This window comes from Carcharodon carcharias, chromosome 23 (genome assembly GCF_017639515.1).
Source record: "Carcharodon carcharias isolate sCarCar2 chromosome 23, sCarCar2.pri, whole genome shotgun sequence".
NCBI classification, from domain to species: Eukaryota; Metazoa; Chordata; class Chondrichthyes; order Lamniformes; family Lamnidae; genus Carcharodon; species Carcharodon carcharias.
In genome coordinates this window covers 38,117,458-38,135,231 of record NC_054489.1, presented here as the reverse complement: position 1 = coordinate 38,135,231, position 17,774 = coordinate 38,117,458, and the positions used below count along the sequence as shown (strand labels likewise).

The following is a 17,774-nucleotide window of genomic DNA, read 5'->3' as shown; positions in this document are numbered from 1 at the left end:
GCCAGTTGTGAGACCAGGCCTGGAGTACTATGTACAGCTTTGGTCTCATTATTTAAGCAGGGATTAACTTGCAATGGAGGCAATTCAGAGAGGCTTCACCAGGTCGGTTCCTGGAAAGAGAAGTTGGTTTTTGAAGCAATCTTGACCAGGTTGAGCCTATACTCCTTAGAGTTTGGAAGAACAAGACGTGATGTCATTGAATCATTTAAGATTGTGAGGAGATTTGACGGGGTAGATGTTGAGGTGTTTCCTCTCTGGAGGAATCTAGAACTGGGAAGCACAGTTTCCAAGTACAGAAACTGCAGGTGAGACAGAGATGAGGAGGATTTCTTTTGCACCGAGTGTCATTAACCTTTGAAAGGCTCCACCTCAGAGATCAGTGAAGGTCGGGTTATTAAATATATTCAAGTCTGAGTTAGATGGGATTGATCAACAAAGGAGTCAAAGGTTATAGGTGGCAGGCAGGGGAGTAGATTTAAGGCCACAATTAAATTAGTCAGAATCTTATTGAATGGTGGAGCAGGCCTGAGTGGCCAAATGGCCTACTTCTCTTTTTTCTTCTGTTCTTATGTAATGCAGACAGTATTTGACATTCACATTTTCAGAAGGTGTAAACCACCATGCGAAATAAAAGATTTTCATCCCTACTCTCCTTCCTACTCATTGCCTGATGTCACTCACAATCCCATTGTCTGATGTCCCCATATATTACCTGTAGCTGGCACTCCAGCCATCTTCCACATCCATCCATTCCATTCCTCCATATGTCCATTTCTAATTTATGCCTCTATTTTCCACTTGTCTGTCCTGAACATCACGTTCAGTCCTCTCTCCTTTGGAGCTGGAATGTGACGTTGAGAACCAGAGGGGTAAAAGATGATAAATCAAGGCAGTTCTGTTCGCAATGGGTTCACAGTTCTAATGGGTGAGGGAAAATCCGATTGTGGAGAAAGGGGAGGAGAACAGAGAAGGACTGACATGAAAGGCAACAGGTAGTAAAATCCAGAGCATTTATGCTGAGTATGGAAAGCAAACCGACAGAACTGTAAAAGGAACATCATTCCAGTCAATGCAGAATATTGAAAATAATTTATTTGTAGCTCTCATTCTGTATAAAAATTTCTTGTTGCAAAAAATGTTGTCTGTTCCCCAACTCTTAATAAATATTAATAAATAAATTATCATTAAAATTCACATTATACATTAAATAACATGTAACATTTCATTACATGAAGGCATCACAGCAATAAATATCAATAAATGACAGTGACCGAAATAGATTGAAAAGTTGGCCACTCAGGAGGGGAGAAATGGAAAGGTCAGTGCCGCCTTGGGTTTATAGGTCTGAAAACCCACATCTTGAAAGCCTGACAGTAAATTCTGGAGCAGACACCCCACCCACTGAAGTATTGGGATTATATCAGAGGAAAATGTCAAAGCAATAAATATCAATAAATAAATAAATAAAATGTCACTCATTGTTCTGTCATCAGTACAATAAATATAAAACTTGTTACATATATATATATATATATAAATATTTTTAAATTAAAAGTTTTAAAAATAAATAATCTTTGTTCCCAGTCTGTCGTAAACATGTGTTTCTCAGTTTCTTCTGCTGATTTGTGCTATGACGAAAAGGAGTTGTTGTAAACGGGCCCTGGTCTCAGTGCGGATTATTTCCCAGGCACAGTCACTGAATTTCTGAAAAAGAAAATATATTCAGGGAAATTGATTAGAGAATGAGCAGATTTCAATGTGGTGAAATGAATTACATGCCAGCAACAACATTGTCATTTATCAATTGACCTACCTCCTGTTTGAGAAACTTTTCCAGTTTCCTAAAGTAATTGTGAATGGCAGAGTTTCTCCTCAACTTGTGCTCTGATCCTGTTTTCCTGATACATTCTTCTAGCTCACCGAGCTGCCGATCCAGGAGAAGCCGGAATTTTTCCACCTTGTCCCGGGCCCATGTGACTGAACCCAGATTCATGCTGTAGATCTTGCTGATGTGACAAAGCGTTTGGTGGACAATCTGGATCCTGTCCTGTGTCCGTGTAAAGTGTAGAGAATGACATTAGAGAGGATATGTTCTCCTTTAGATTTAGAATACATTATGTTAAAGGGCAAAACACAAATAGAGTTAAAAATGTTCAAAAGGGGAGGATTAATATTAGTGCATTTAAAGGGGATCTGGGACAGGTGCATTAGAATCAAGGACTCTTTTTCCTTTATTCTTTCATGGGATGTGGGCAAGACTGGCAAAGCCAGCGTTTGATGCCCATCACTAATGTCCTTTGGACTGAATATTTCAAAGGACACTGAAGAGTTGATCATGTGCTGAGAGTGACATGTCATCCAGTCCAGGTATAGATGGCAGGTTTCCTTTCTTAAAAGGCATTAGTGAATCAGAAGGGTATTACAAAGATCCTTGATATTTGCATGGTCAGGATTACTGAGACTAATGTTATATTCCACGTTTATTGCTTGAACCGCTGCGTGGTGGGGCATGAACTCATGCACCTAGAGCATTAGCCTAGGCCATGAATTATTAAACCTGTGAATCTACGACTAAGCCACCATCTCCTCTTAAATAGTGCTTCCTCAGGAGGAAAGGAGCAATTGAGGCTCTTTATAGGTGGAGATGTTACGCTTACAGACTGGACTCCTTTGAATGAAGTAGAAAGGAAGGACATCGAAAGATCAATGAAGTCATCACCAAAAAATGTAGAGATTAAAACAAAACAGAAAACGAAGCCTTATGTGAAATATTAGGTTCTTAGTACAGTGAGGAACCAAGCTGAATGCAGCCAATGTGGAGAAAAATTATCAAAAGAAATGAGGAGTAAACAGAATGCATGAGAATTGATGAACAGGTCATATAAGAGGGAAGCTAAAAATCTTTAATAAGCATGTAAATAAATGTTTGGTTGTAATGATTAGTGAGCAAACAAGAAATCTTCTTGTGGGATACAATGGACATGGATGAGGATCTAAACTAATTCTTGGAATTTGTCTTCACTTCACAAGCAGATGCTTCAAAAGTCACAGTGAAGGGGGAGCGAGTAGAGAAATTGGGTAGGATAAAAATAGATAAAGAGGAGGTACGTAAAATATTGGCAGCATTCAGGTTAGGAGAGTCCCCTAGTCTGGATGGAATACATCTAAGATTGCTGAGGAAAGCATGGGTTGAGATAACCCTTCTAGCCGCATTCCTCCTGTCCTGTTTTGATATGAAGGACATGATGGCAGGGGACCAGAAGATTTCAAATAATTACATCCCATTCAAAAATTGAAGAGGGGTAAACCCAAAAACTACAGGCTAGTTAGTCCATTTTGGGTGGTGGGAAACTTTCAGACACAATGATCTCTGGGGAGACTTCTTTACCATCAAATCATCTTTAATAATCTTGATTGAGTTATGCGATAACATAGCAGAGAGTGTTGATGAGGTTTGTGTGCTGGATCTTGTGACGATTAGTGTTTTAAAAGTGGATTTATTGTCAAAATAGCAAAAGCAGATTCTATCATAACATTCAAGAGAGAATTGCATAAACAGAGGAAGAGGAAAAATTTGCTTTGTTACGAGGGAGGATTGTGGGATTAATTTGAATGATTCTTTCATAGAGCTGCAGAGGTATGATGACATCATCAGAAGATCCAGCGCACTAACCTCATGAACACTGCTACATTATGACGTAAATCAGTCAAGTTTGGGAAAGCTGATTTTTCTTGAATATATGAATGCTGGTTATTGCGTACCTACTAACCTATTTTTTTTCCAAGAGCAGTTAACAAGAAATTGGCACAGAAACAGACCATTCTGCCCAATCGGTCTCCTTCAACACAGGAACATTCGATGATCCTATGACCTATCCTGCCTGCGTGGTTCATGCCCCAAAATCAATCAGTGCAGCCCAGGAGTGAAATGTTTGGAGGAGGTAAATTTTTACAGGGAACAAGATGATTAGAGGAAGCGAGGTGGTTAGAGGCAGTGAGATAATTACAGCATGTTAGGTTGAGAAAAGTTGAGAAGTTTTCACGAAGTCAATGATCAGAGGACAAAACGCACTCAACATCGCCCTCATCCTGATGACTACATTTGTGTCTGGCTGCATCAAGCTGTGTGTGGACCCTTGGAACGCAAACTGCAAGTGCTGAGTTTCAACCTGTCCCAGGTGTTGCAAAGGATGAGACTGGCCTTGTTATGGGAACACTCGAAGCCTTTGGAACTTGCCTCACCACCTATCCCTTGTAGAAAAGTTTAGGCAGAGAAACATCTTTGACAACAGTTCCATCAGGCAGTAGTCTGCACAGAATCATCTAGAGACCCTGCAGGAAAAGGAGATGGGAGATCCAGTCGGATGGTTCCCAGAGCAGGTGGTTAGAGGAAAGGACATAATTTCAGGAAGGGAGATAGTTGGAGATAAGGGGGTAGTGAGTGCGGTTAGAGAGAGTGGTATAGTTCATGAGTGAGATCGGGAGTGAAGTATAATAAGTGAGACTACAGCCACATTCACAATGGGTACAAATCATTCTATTTCAAATTCCTGATGTGGAAGTGTCCGATCCGGTTGTTGATCTTACTTTGTATAAAAGCCCTCTGTAAATCAAATGAACCGAGTATTCACTCACCTCTAATTCCTTCGAGAGTTTCACTAGGTTCAAGGGTTTGGTTTTCAGTGAGAGTCTCTGTCTTATACAATGTCGAGGAAAGGGTCCGCCCTGAGAGGGGAAAACAATCACTGTTACAATCACCCTAAAAACTCAAATACTGGAGAATCACTGACTATCCATTGCACAAAATGACAAATCGCAAAATATTTCCCCTGATGTGAAATATCACAGCAAGTGGACACGAAGTGATTCACCTCCTGCTGCGACTGCAGGTTCAACTCACCATTGCATTCAGTTTGCTGAGAGTCTCAGTGTTGAGAACTTGCTGTAACTGCAGCCTCTCACATCCCAGACTGAGGGTCCCGGACAAGAAGAGCAACACCATCCAAAATCTCCAGACACTCGCCAAAGCCATGATCAAGCGACCCAGAGTGAAACACCCCGAGCTGAGGATCAGACATTTATCGGATTCGGGTTCAACTCCGAAAGACAGTTCCTTTGAAGCGAATGAAACACGAGGAGCGGAAGTGCTGCCGCTTGTGAAGCCGGTGTGAGCGCCTGAATGTCCAGTCCTGTGTGTGTGTGTGTGAATTGTGCTGGGAGGTGCTGTAGCAGTTAAGAGCGGGGACTGGCGATGTTGCTATTACACTCGAAAATTGAAATCTGGTTGCGGGAGTTTTGGAAGGACTTCAGGAGAGGATGAGTTTGTCTGCTCCCTGTCTGAGGTAAGGAATCTGAAATCTGGAGATTCCTGCACCAGTGACTGGAAGATGCCCGAGAGAAAATCACAACATGCGGTCGGTTCCAGCTCTAAGTGCCAACATTATGGACTAAAAATGTTTTGGGAAAATTATAATGTTTCCTCCAATTTGAACGGATTCGCATTAAGGGGGCAATAAAGGGGCATCTGGTTAGATTGTTAGATTATAAGGCTGTTCTTGTTCTTGAGTTCTCTGCCTGAAAGCAGTTCCGACCCATTGCACCGCAAGATCTCCATAAGGTGATAGGCAAATTCATAAATTACATTCAATATGCCCGTGACATATGTAAACTATTCTCCTCCTTCTCGCAACCTTTGACATGGGCGACAAGACCATCAGAATTCTACTTTCTCAACCATGGGCCTGCTGGTTGGCGATACACTGCCTGGCTCCCACTGCCTAAATGCAGCCTTTAAACCCCCAGAATGGCATCTCTTCTCCATCAACCACCCGGCCCCAACTTTTAGCCTCTGTGTCCCCAAAAATCTACATTTGGTCCCTTTCTATTTCTCATCAACATGCCGCCCCTCGGGGAGATCAAACAAAACACAGCGTCAGTCTCCTGGATAAGAAATACCTTCATTTTAAAGTTCTCATCCTCGGTTTCAAATATTGAAAGCCCTGTGTGAAGTTTGCTCCAGACTTCAACCAATTCCTGGGTTCAAAAATTGCTCCTCACATCACATTTACTCATTTTGCCCACTATTTTGAACCTGTGCCCTATATTTCTTGATGTTCGCGTTAGTGGAGACAGTTTCTCATTACTTACCCTATCCACACCCCACAGGATCTTGAGTTCCTCTATTAAGTGTAATCTCCAGATTCCTGTCTCCAAGGAAAATACTGACAAACTCTCCAATCCACCCTCAAAGCTACAGTTCTTTATCCTGGGAATCATTCCTGTGAATCTCTTCTGCACTCTCACCAATGCCCTCACATCGTTCCTCAAGAATGGTGCCCAAAACTGGACACATTACTCCAGATGATGCCTAACTAGTGTTTTATACAAGTTTGACATGGCCTCTTTTCTATTCTACTCAATGCCCCTAATAATAAAACCTAAGCTAGTATATGCTTTATTAACTGCACTCTCAATATACCCTGCCATCTTCAATGATCAATCCGTATATACACCGAGGTCAGTCTGTTCCTGCACCTCCTGTAGAGTCACTCACTTTATTTTATATTTTCTCACCTTATCTTAACTCCCAAAACGTATCACCTCACACTTCTCTGCATTGAACTTCACCTGCCAGTTATTTGTCTAATCTACCAACATGTCTAATTCCTTTTATGTTCAACACTATCCAGATGACAGTTGACAACATTTCCAACTTCGTATCATCTGCAAAGTTGGAAATCTTTCTGTGCCCACCACAACAAATGTAGCTGGAAAACATTTTCGAGGCACCTCGAGACCTTAAAGTCGCTCTATCATTCTGAATGGTTGTTACTGATGGGCTGGCTCTGATTTGCCCCCTCTCCCCTTTCAGGGTCACATTCCGCTTCTTCCATCATTGAGTGCCCTCCTCCTCAATGTCTGCTTTCCAATTTCCTCTCAGATCCCATTTGTTCCTTCACCAAGATTCAAATTTAATCTCTCCTGGATGCTGATTCCTTCTCTCCCCTCAACATAATTACCGACTCTGTGTTTTGTGTTCAACTCACCATTGCATTCAGTTTGCTGAGAGTCTCTGTGTTGAGAACTTGCTGTAACTGCAGCCTCTCACATCCAAGACTGAGGGTTCCGGACAAGAAGAGCAACACCATCCAAAATCTCCAGATACTCGCCAAAGCCATGATCAAGCGACCCAGAGTGAAACACCGATGTGAAAGATGAGAAACCGGCGGCTTCGTGGTTCCGCGGCGAAAACGGTTCTTGCGAGTGGATTTAAACTCGGAAAGTCGAATCGGAGCCGCTTGTGATCCGGGAGCGAGCGCCTGTGCTGCCGAACGGTGTGAGTGTGGAGTGTGCTCGGTGCTCTCACTGGCACTGCCATGCTGTCGGCTTTAATGTGTGGCATTACATTCGAAAAGTGAAAATGGGCTCGAGGATTTTTGGAAAAGCTGCGGGAGATAAATAGCTGGTCCGGTTTCCTTTCTGAGGTCAGGAATCTAAAAGCTGGAGATTCCGGAAGCAGCGAGTGGAAAATCCCGGGTGAAAATCAGAGGCAGCGCTCGGTTCCAGCTCAGTGTTGTGAGTCTTCAGCTCACCTGGGGCACGAAGGTGTAGAGGGAGGCTCTGAATTAGGGGGAGTGTGAACATGTATCGGGGGCTGGATTTTATCATCCGGATTATAGAGAGAGCGACAGCGGTAATCCGGTGCGGCGGCTTTTAGTGCTGACATTGGGCCTCATGTAGAGCGATTCCCTTTGAAATCCACTGTGTCCCCGCGGTGTGCTCACTTGGCGCTTGTCCTGTTCACACTTCACAGGTTGGATATTGCAGAGAGCTCGCCTCACAGCCCAGGGACACCGCTTCATGGAGACTGACTCCGCTCCGATTGGCCTGTCCCACAATCTGCTCTTTAACTGGGAGAAGTTTCTCATTTCTCGTTTGCTTTCTGGAGCCATTTTAGGATTAGGGTTGAAAGAATATTTGATCTGCTCCGATTCTGAGTCCGAAAGTGATCCCGCTCTCTTTTCTTTCATCCTTTCTTTCTTGTCTCTCTCCCGGGAAAGTGTCCGTGTCACTTTCTCTCTGCAAATTAACCTAGAGTCAATTTCAGCCAAAAGCGAAAGTGCCTGAAGTAAAGTGGCGTGTTTTGTCATTTCCGAAAGGGAGGAGAGTTTGTAAAGAGGGTGGGTCAGACTGGGAGTTGTGAGGGGCAGTTGGGAAAGGCTTTGGGGTATTCGGTAAATGCCCAGGTACATAGGGAATGTCACCAAACCCCTCTCAGCTGGAAGCGTCACCAAAATCTACCGTCCGGGTGGATGTGGGAGCGGGTCCCACATTCCCAAACTGGAGACAGGAGAGAAACTGCAATTTACAACAATGCTGTTATTGGCGATTAAAACAGTGGGAACTGTAATTATTGGAGGCGGAGGCGGAAGGAGGTTCAGAGAACTGAAGGAAGAATATTGAAAGCACTGGCGAGTGACATTATTGGAAATAGGAAGGACCTACGGGAGCGTGTGAATCTTTACCGTACAAAAATCTGCGGCCCATTCACAGCTATCTTTGCATAGTTTGGCTTCAATTTTTCCTTGATGGGACGTGGGCGTCTCTGGAAAGACCAGAATTTGTTGCTCTTCCCTAATTACCGGACAGAAAGTGGCGATTAACCGCGCCCTTGAACGCCTGAACTGCTGCTGTTCATGTGGTGTACGTGAATTTACATAGGTTTTGGCAAGGGTTTTCCAGCAGTGTTAGTCAGTAACAGTGAAGAAATTGTGATATGGTTCCAAGTCAGTATGCTTGTCGCTTCAATGAGAAGCAAACTTTGGTGCTGGTCCCTTGCGCCTGCTACCCTTGTTCTTCTGGGCGGTAGAAGTCGTGAGTTTGGGAATTGGTGTTGAAGGGGCTTTGGTGAGTTCCTACAGTTCACCATGTACAAGGTACACACTGATCCCAGTGTGTGTCGGTGGTGGGCAGTAAATATTGAAGTTGGTTGGAGCGTTGTAGACTTCCTGACGTTCACATCTTGATACCACTTTTTCTGTTTTGTAGAAATTAATGGTGATGGAAATTGGGTCGGTTCATCCCCACTTTTTTGGAATTGGTAAGCAATAGTTATTGTCTTTGTAAATTAAAAAAGTTGCATTGCAAACCCTTTAACACATGTCTGTTGCTGTCCTCAAACCCGAATCATCCAGTTTAATTTTTGGGACCCTTTGGAAGGCCTGTAAAAACTGCACTGCTGATAAATTCACCCTGGAGTGAGGTCAGTGTTTTTGGGTAGGGCCAGCTTTCTCTCTGATATTTTTTATCAAAACAGGCTTGCATTCACATTGTGCCCTTCCTGACCACAGGTGTCTCAAAGCACTCAACAGCTTATAAATTACTTTCGATGTATCGTGACTGATGTAATGTCAGACACAAGTTAACCTTTGTTGTGCTCAGCAGAAAATCAGAATATTGCTTAAATGAAGAAAGACCACAGCATCTGGCCGTCCAGAGGGATCTTGGTTTCCTTGGAACTGAGCAATGAAAATTTAGCAAACAGGTAGAGCAAGTAATTGGAAAGGTAAATGGTATGTTGTCCTTTATTGCAAAGAGGATGAAGAATACAAGTAGGGAAGTTTTGCTTCAACTTTAGAGGCCAGTTATGAGAGCAGGCATGGAGTACTATGTACAGCTTTGGTCTCCTTATTTAAACAGGCATTAACCTGCATTGGAGGCACTTCAGAGAGTGTTCACCAGGTTGATTCCTGGCAAGGGAAGTTGGTTTATGAAGCAATCTTAATCAGGTTGAGCCTATACTCCTTCGAGTTTAAAAGAATGAGAGGTGATGTGATTGAATCATTTAAGATTGTGAGGAGATTTCATGGGGTAGATGTTGAAGTGTTTCCACTCTGGGGGAATCTGTAACTGGGGGGCACAGTTTCAAAATATGGCAACTGCATGTGAGACGGAGATGAGGAGGATTTCTATTTTGCAGAGTGTCATTAATCTTTGAAAGTCTCCACCACAGAGAAAAGTGGAGGTCGGGTTATTGAATATATTCAAGCCTGAGTTAGATGGGATTGATCAACAAAGGAGTCAAAGGTTATAGGTTGCAGGCAGGGGAGTAGATTTAAGGCCACAATCAAATCAGTCGGAATTTATTGAATGGTGAAGCAGGCTTGAGTGGCTGAATGGCCTACTTCTCTTTTTTCTTCTGTTCTTATGTAATGGAGACATTTTTTATTATACAGATTTTCAGAAGGTGTAAACCACCATACGAAATAAAAGAATTTCATCCCCACTCTTCACTCATTTTCCTTCCTACTCATTGCCTGATGTCACTCTCAACTCCATTGTCTGATGTCCCCATATATTCACAGAGGCTGACACTCCAGTCATCTTCTATGCCCACCCATTCAATTTCTCCATCTGTCCATTTCTAATTTATGCCTCTATTTTCCACTTGTCTCCTGAACATCACGCTCAGTGCTCTCTCCTTTGGAGCTGGAATGTGACGTTGAGAAGCAGAGGGGTAAAAGATGATAAATCAGGGCAGTGTGGTTCACAATAGGTTCACAGTTCCAATGGGTGAGGGAAAATCTGATTGTGGAGAAAGGAGAGGAGAACAGAGATGGGCTGACAGGAAGAGGCAGCAGGTGGGAGAATCCAGAGCATTTATACTGAGTATGGAAAGCCAATCGACAGAACTGAAAAATGAACATCATTCCAATCAATGCGTGATATTGAAAACAATTTATTTGGAGCAAAGGCTCTCATTCTGTAGAAAATTTTCCAGGTACAAAAATTTTTATCTGTTCCCCAACTCTTAATAAATATCAATAAATAAATTATCATTAAAAATTCACATTACACATTAAATAACATGTTAGGTTTCATTACACGAAGACATGACAACAATAAAGATCAATAAATTACAGTGGCTGAAATAGATTGGAAAGTTGGCCACTTAGGAGAGGAGAAATAGAAAGGTCAGTGCGGCCCAGGGTTTATAGGTCTGCAAACTCATATCTTGAAAGTCTGACAGTAAATTCCAAAGCAGACACCCCACCCACTGAAGTGTTAAGATTAGTTAGAGGAAAATGTCATAGCAATAAATATCAATAAATAAATAAAATAAATAATCCCATCATGTCACTCATTGTTCTGTCATCAGTACATTAAAATATAAAATTTGTTACAAATATATATATGAACATCTTTATGTTAAAAGTTTTTTAAATAAATATTCATTGCTCCCAGTCTGTGCTAAACATGTCTTTCTCAGTTTCTTCTGCTGATTTGTGCTATGATGAAAAGAAGCTGTTGTAAACGGGCCCTGGTCTGAGTGCGGATTATTTCCCAGGCACATTCACTGAATTTCTGAAAAAGAAAGTTATTCAGGGAAACCGATTAGAGAATGAACAGATTTCAATGTGGTGAAATGAACTACATGCCAGCAATCACATTGTCATTTATCAATTGACCTACCTCCTGTTTGAGAAACTTTTCCAGTTTCCTAAAGTAATTGTGAATGGCAGAGTTTCTCCTCATCTTGTTCTCTGATCCTGGTTTCCTGACACATTCTTCCAGCTCACCGAGCTGCCGATCCAGGAGAAGTTGGAGGTTTTCCACCTGATCCCGGGCCCATGTGGCTGAACCTAGGTTCATGCTGTAGATCTTGCTGATGTGACGCAGGGTTTGATGGACAATCTGGATCCTGTCCTGTGTCTGTGTATAATGTGGAGAATGACATTAGAGAAGACATGTTCACCTTTAGTTTTAGAACAGACTATGTTAAAGAACAAAATACAAATAGTGCTAAAAATGTTCAAAAAGGGGAGGATTAATTTTAGTGTGTTTAAAGGGGATCTGGCCCAGGTGTATTGGAATCAAGGATTCTTTTTTCCTTTATTCTTTCATGGGATGTGGGCATCACTGGCAAATCCAGCATTAGATACCCATCCGTAATGTCCCTTGAACTGAATATTGCAAAGGACAGTTAAGGTTCGACCATGTGCTGAGAGTGGCATTTCATCCAGGCCTGGTGCAGAAGTCACGTTTCATTTCTTAAAAGGCATTAGTGAATCAGAAGGGTTTTACAAAGATCCATGACAGTTGCATGGTCAGTATTACTGAGACTACTGTTATATTCCACGTTTATTGATTGAATTAAAATTCCACCAGCTGTTTGATGGGGCATGAACTCAGGTGCCCAGAACATTAGCCTAGGCCGTGAAGTATTAAACCTGTGAATCTACCACTAAGCCATCATCTCCTCTTAAATATTTCTTCCTCAGGAGGAAAGGAGCAATTGAGGCTCTATAAGGGGAGATGTTATGGTTGCAGACTGGACTCTTTTCAATGAAGCAGAAAGAAAGGGCATCGAAAGGTCAATGACGTCATCGCCAAAAGATGTAGAGATTAAAACAAAACAGAAAACGAAGCCTTCTGTGAAACATTAGGCTCTTAGCACCGTGTGGAACCAATCTGAATGCAGCCAATATGGAGAAAAGATATCAAAAGAAATGAGGAGTAAACAGAATGCATGAGAATTGATGAGCAGTTCACGTAAAAGGGAAACTAAAAACCTTTAATAAGCATGTAAATAAATATTTGTTTGTGATGATTAGTGAGCAAAAAATAAGTCTTCTTGTGAGATACCAAGGGACTGGCTGAGGATCTAAACTAGTTGTTGGATTTTGTCTTCACTTCACAAGCAGATGCTTCAAAAGTCACAGTGAAGGGGGAACCAGTAGAGAAATTGGGTAGGATAAAAATAGATAAAGAGGAGGTATGTAAAATATTGGCAGAACTCAGGTTAGGAAAGTCTGGACGGAATACAGCTGAGATTGCTGAGGAAACCAAGGTTTGAGATAACACTTCTGGCTGCACTCCTCCCGTCCTCTTTCGATATGAGGGACATGGTGGCAGCGGACCAGAAGATTTCAAATACTTACATCCCATTTAAAAATGCAAGGGAAATAAACCCAACAACTACAGGCCAGTTAGACCATTTTGACACAACGGTCTCTGGGGAAACATCTTTACTATCAAATCATCTTTACCAAGCTTGATTGAGTTATGTGATAATGTAACAGAGAGTGTAGATGAGGATTGTGCGCTGGATCTTCTGATGATTATTCTTTTAAAAGTGTGCGTATGGACTGATTTACAAAACAGCAAAAGCAGATTCAATAATAACTTTCAAGAGAGAATTGGATAAATAGTCAGAGAAAAATTTTGCACTGTAATGGGGGATGAGAGCGGGAATAAGATGAATCGTTCATTCAAAGTGCTGCAGTGGTATGATGACATTATCAGAAGATTAAGCGCACTAACCTCATGAACACCCTCTGCTACATTATCACATAACTCAATCAAGTTTGGGAAAGGTGACTTTTCTCGAATATATGAATGCTGGTTAGTGCGTACCTACTAACCTATTTTTCCACCTTCTGGTTGATCGGAAACGTGGCACAGAAACAGGCCATTCTGCCCAATCCGTCTCCTTCAGCACAGGATCATTCTATGATCCTATGACCTATCCTGCCTGCGTAGTTCATGCCCAAAGTCCTTCAGTGCAGCTCAGGTGCGAGATGTTTCGAGGAGGCAAATTGTTACAGGGAATAAGATGATTATAGAGGAAGTGAGGTGGTTAGAGGCAGTGAGATAATTATAGCGTGTTAGGTTGAGAAAACTTGAGAAGTTTTCACGGAGTCAATGATCAGAGGACAAAACGCACTCAACATCGCCCTCATCTTGATGACCACATTTGTGTCTGGCTGCATCAAGCTGTGTGTGGACCCTTGGAACGCAAACTGCAAGTGCTGAGTTTCAACCTGTCCCAGGTGTTGCAAAGGATGGGACTTTCTTTGTTATCGTGAACACTTGAAACCTTTGGAATTTGCTTCACCACCTATCCCTTGTAGAAATGTTTAGGCAGAGAAACATATTTGACAACAGGCCCATCATGCAGTGGTCTGCACAGAATAGTCTAGAGGCCCTGCAGGAAAAGGAGATGGGAGATCCAGTCGGAGGATTAGAGGGAGGAACATAATATCAGGGAGGGAATTAGTTGGAGATTAGGGGGTAGTGAGTGTGGTTAGAGAGAGTGATATGTTTCATGAGTGAGATAGGAAGTGAAAAACAATAAGTGAGACTGCTCATACATTCACAATGGGTACAAATCACTCTAGTTCAAATTGCTGATGTGGAAGTTTCCGATCCGGTTGTTGATCTTACTTTGTATAAAAGCCCTGTGTGAATCAAATGAACCGAGTGTTCACTCACCTCTAATTCCTTCGAGAGTTTCACCAGGTTCAAGGGTTTGGTTTTCAGTGAGAGTCTCTGTCTTATACAATGTCGGGGAAAGGGTCCGCCCTGAGAGGGGAAAACAATCACTGTTACAATCAGCCCCAGAAACTCAAATACTGGAGAATCACAGACTATTCATTGCACAAAATGACAAATCGCAAAACATTTCCCCTGATGTGACATTTCACAGCAAGCGGACAAAATGTGATTCACCTCCTGCTCTGACTGCAGGTTCAACTCACCATTGCATTCAGTTTGCTGAGAGTCTCTGTGTTGAGAACTTGCTGTAACTGCAGCCTCTCACATCACGGACAAGAAGAGCAACACCATCCAAAATCTCCAGATACTCGCCAAAGTCATGATCAAGCGACCCAGAGTGAAACACCCCGAGCTGAGGATCAGACACTGACCGGATCCGGGATCAACTCCGAAAGACAGTTCCTTTGAAGCGAATGAAACACGAGGAGTGGAAATGCTGCCGCTGGTGAAGCCGGAGCGACCGCCTGAATGTCCAGTCCTGTGTGTGTGTGGTTGTGTGTGTGTGTGAATTGTGCTGGGAGGAGCTGTCGCTATGAAGAGGGGGGACTGGCGATGTTGCTATTACACTCGAAAAGTGAAATCTGCTTGCGGGAGTTTTGGAAGGACTTCAGGAGAGGATGAGTTTGTCTGCTCCCTGTCTGAGGTAAGGAATCTGAAATCTGGAGGGAGATTCCTGAACCAGTGACTGGAAGATGCCCGAGAGAAAATCACAACCCGCCCTCGGTTCCAGCACAAAGTTCTAATTATTTGGATCAACAGTATTAACAATGTTTTGGTAAAATTATCATGTTTCCTCCAAGTTGAACGGATTCGCATTAAGGGGGCAATAAAGGGGCATTTGGTTACATTGATAGATTATAAGGCTGTTCTTCTTCATGAGTTATCTGCCTGAAAGCAGGTCCGACCCATTGCATCACAAGATCTCCTTAAGGTGATAGGCAAATTCATAAATTACATTCAATATGCCCGTGACATATGTAAACTATTCTCCTCCTTCTCGCCCTGTCCGCAATCTTTGACATGGTCGACATGAACATCAGAATTCAACTTTCTCCACCATGGGCCTGCTGGTTGGGGATACACTGCCTGGCTCCCACTGTCTAAGTGCAGCCTTTAAACACCCAGAATGGCATCTCTTCTCCTCCATCACCCACCCAGCCCCAACGTTTAGCCTCTGTGTCCCCAAGAATCTATTTTTGCTCCCTTTCTATTTCTCATCGACATGCCGCTCCTCAGGGAGATCAAACAATTCACAGCGCCAGTCTCCTGGATAAGAAACACCTTCATTTTAAAATTCTCATCCTCCTCTTCAAATATTGAAAGCACTGTGCGAAGTTTGCTCCAATCACATCCTGGGTTCAAAAATTGCTCCTCACATCACATTTACTCCTTTCGCCAACTATTTTGAACCTGTGCCCTATATTTCTTGATGTTCGCTTTAGTGGAGCGAGTTTCTCCTTACTTACCCTGTCCATACCTCACAGGATCTTGAGTTCTTCAATTAAGCCTAATCTCCACATTCTTTTCTCCAAGGAAAACAGTTACAACCTCTTCAATCCACCCGCATGGCTACAGTTCTTTATCCTGGGAATCATTCTTGCGCATCTCCTCTGTACTCTCACCAATACCCTCACATCCTTCCTCAAGTATGGTGCCCAGAAGATTACTCCAGATGATGCCTAACTGGTGTCTTATCCAAGGTCGATATGACCCATTTTCTGTTCTACTCAATGCCGCTATTAATAAAGCCTGAGCTTGTATATGCTTTATTAACTTCTCTCTCAATATGCCGTACCATCTTCACTGACCAATCCGCGTATACACCGAGGTCCATCTGTTGCTGCACCTTCTGTAGAGTCACTCCCTTTATTTTGTACCGTCTCACCTTATCTTGCCTCCCAAAACGTATCACCTCACACTTCTCTGCATTGAACGTCATCTGCCACTTGTCTGCCCAATTCACCAACATGCCTATGTCCTTTATATGTTCAACACTATCCACATCACAGTCGACAACATTTCCAACTTCGTATGAACTGCAAGTTGGTAATCTTGCTGTGCCCACCACAACAAACGTTCCCGTGAGGCGCCTTGAGACCTTAAAATCACTCTGTCAATCTAAATGGTTGTTACTGATGGGCTGGCTCTGATTTGCCCCCTCTCCCCTTTCAGGGTCACATTCTGCTTCTCCATCATTGAGTGCCCTCATCCCCAATGTCGGCTTTCTAATTTCCTCTCAGATCCCATTTGTTCCTTCACCCAAATTCAGATTTAATCTCTCCTGGATGCTGATTCCCTCTCTCCCCTCCACGTAAATAGCGACTCGGTGTTTTGTGTTCAACTCACCATTGCATTCAGTTTGCTGAGAGTCTCTGTGTTGAGAACTTGCTGTAACTGCAGCCTCTCACATCCCAGACTGAGGGTTCCGGACAAGAAGAGCAACATCATCCAAAATCTCCAGATACTCGCCAAAGCCATGATCAAGCGACCCAGAGTGAAACACCGATGTGAAAGATGAGAAACCGGCGGCTTCGTGGTTCCGCGGCGAAAACGGTTCTTGTGAGCGGATTTAAACTCGGAAAGTCGAATCGGAGCCGCTTGTGATCCGGGAGCGAGCGCCTGTGCTGCCGAACGGTGTGAGTGTGGAGTGTGCTCGGTGCTCTCACTGGCACTGCCATACTGTCGGCTTTAATGTGTGGCATTACATTCGAAAAGTGAAAATGGGCTCGAGGATTTTTGGAAAAGCTGCGGGAGATCAATAGTTTGTCCGGTTTCTTTCTGAGGTCAGGAATCTAAAAGCTGGAGATTCCGGAAGCAGCGAGTGGAAAATCCCCGGTTGTAAATCATAGACAGCGCTCGGTTCCAGCTCAGTGTTGTGTGGCTTCAGCTCACCTGGGGCACGAAGGTGGTGTAGAGGGAGGCACTGAATTGGGGGGAGTGTGAACATATATCCGGGGCTGGATTTTATCATCCGGATTATAGAGAGAGCGACAGCGGTAACCCGGTGCGGCGGCTTTTAGTGCTGACATTGGGCCGCATGAAGAGCGATTCCCTTTGAAACCCACTGTGTCCCCGCGGTGTGTTCACATGGCGCTTGTCCTGTTCACACTTCACAGGTTGGACATTGCAGAGAGCTCGGCTCACAGCCCAGGGACACCGCTTCATGGAGACTGACTCGGCTCCGATTGATCTGCCCCACAATCTGCTCTTTAATTGGGAGAAGTTTCTCATTTCCCGGTTGTTTTCTGGAGCTATTTTAGGATTAGGGTTGAAAGAATATTTGATCTGCTCCGATTCTGAGTCCGAAAGTGATCCCGCTCTCTTTTCCTTCATCCTTTCTTTCTTGTCTCTCTCCCGGGAAAGTGTCCGTGTCACTTTCTCTCTACAAATTAACCTGGTGTGAATTTCATCCAAAAGCGAAAGTGCCTGAAGGAAAG

At 43.2% G+C, this 17,774-nt stretch overlaps 2 protein-coding genes across 2 annotated transcripts; both read right to left on the bottom strand.

Annotated features, from left to right (window-relative positions):
* Nucleotides 1–1,605: 1,605 nt before the first annotated feature.
* LOC121268968 (interferon alpha-F-like) lies at nt 1,606–7,580 on the bottom strand. Its single transcript, XM_041173271.1, has 4 exons — nt 7,047–7,580; nt 4,636–4,725; nt 1,814–2,047; nt 1,606–1,704 (listed from the first exon to the last, which is right to left on the bottom strand). Exons 1-4 carry the CDS (start codon nt 7,176–7,178, stop codon nt 1,606–1,608), a joined length of 555 nt encoding a protein of 184 aa, XP_041029205.1. The 5' UTR covers nt 7,179–7,580.
* A 3,244-nt stretch (nt 7,581–10,824) lies between these two features.
* Nucleotides 10,825–16,816, bottom strand: LOC121294053 (interferon alpha-F-like). Its single transcript, XM_041217592.1, has 4 exons — nt 16,684–16,816; nt 14,275–14,364; nt 11,473–11,712; nt 10,825–11,364 (listed from the first exon to the last, which is right to left on the bottom strand). The coding sequence occupies exons 1-4, from the start codon at nt 16,813–16,815 to the stop codon at nt 11,266–11,268; spliced, it is 561 nt and encodes a 186-aa protein (XP_041073526.1). The 5' UTR covers nt 16,816; the 3' UTR covers nt 10,825–11,265.
* Nucleotides 16,817–17,774: the final 958 nt, after the last annotated feature.

What these genes read in the sequence shown, in the direction of transcription:
- LOC121268968 (XM_041173271.1), bottom strand. Translation starts at nt 7,178, where the DNA reads ATGGCTTTGGCGAGTATCTGGAGATTTTGGATGGTGTTGCTCTTCTTG. An exon ending in TCAGCAAACTGAATGCAATG is followed by an intron (nt 4,726 to 7,046) that starts GTGAGTTGAACA and finishes TTCCCCTCTCAG; the next exon opens with GGCGGACCCTTTCCTCGACA. An exon ending in AAAAGTTTCTCAAACAGGAG is followed by an intron (nt 1,705 to 1,813) that starts GTAGGTCAATTG and finishes TTTCTTTTTCAG; the next exon opens with AAATTCAGTGACTGTGCCTG.
- LOC121294053 (XM_041217592.1), bottom strand. Translation starts at nt 16,815, where the DNA reads ATGGCTTTGGCGAGTATCTGGAGATTTTGGATGATGTTGCTCTTCTTG. An exon ending in AACTCTCGAAGGAATTAGAG is followed by an intron (nt 11,713 to 14,274) that starts GTGAGTGAACAC and finishes CATTATACACAG; the next exon opens with ACACAGGACAGGATCCAGAT. An exon ending in AAAAGTTTCTCAAACAGGAG is followed by an intron (nt 11,365 to 11,472) that starts GTAGGTCAATTG and finishes TTTCTTTTTCAG; the next exon opens with AAATTCAGTGAATGTGCCTG.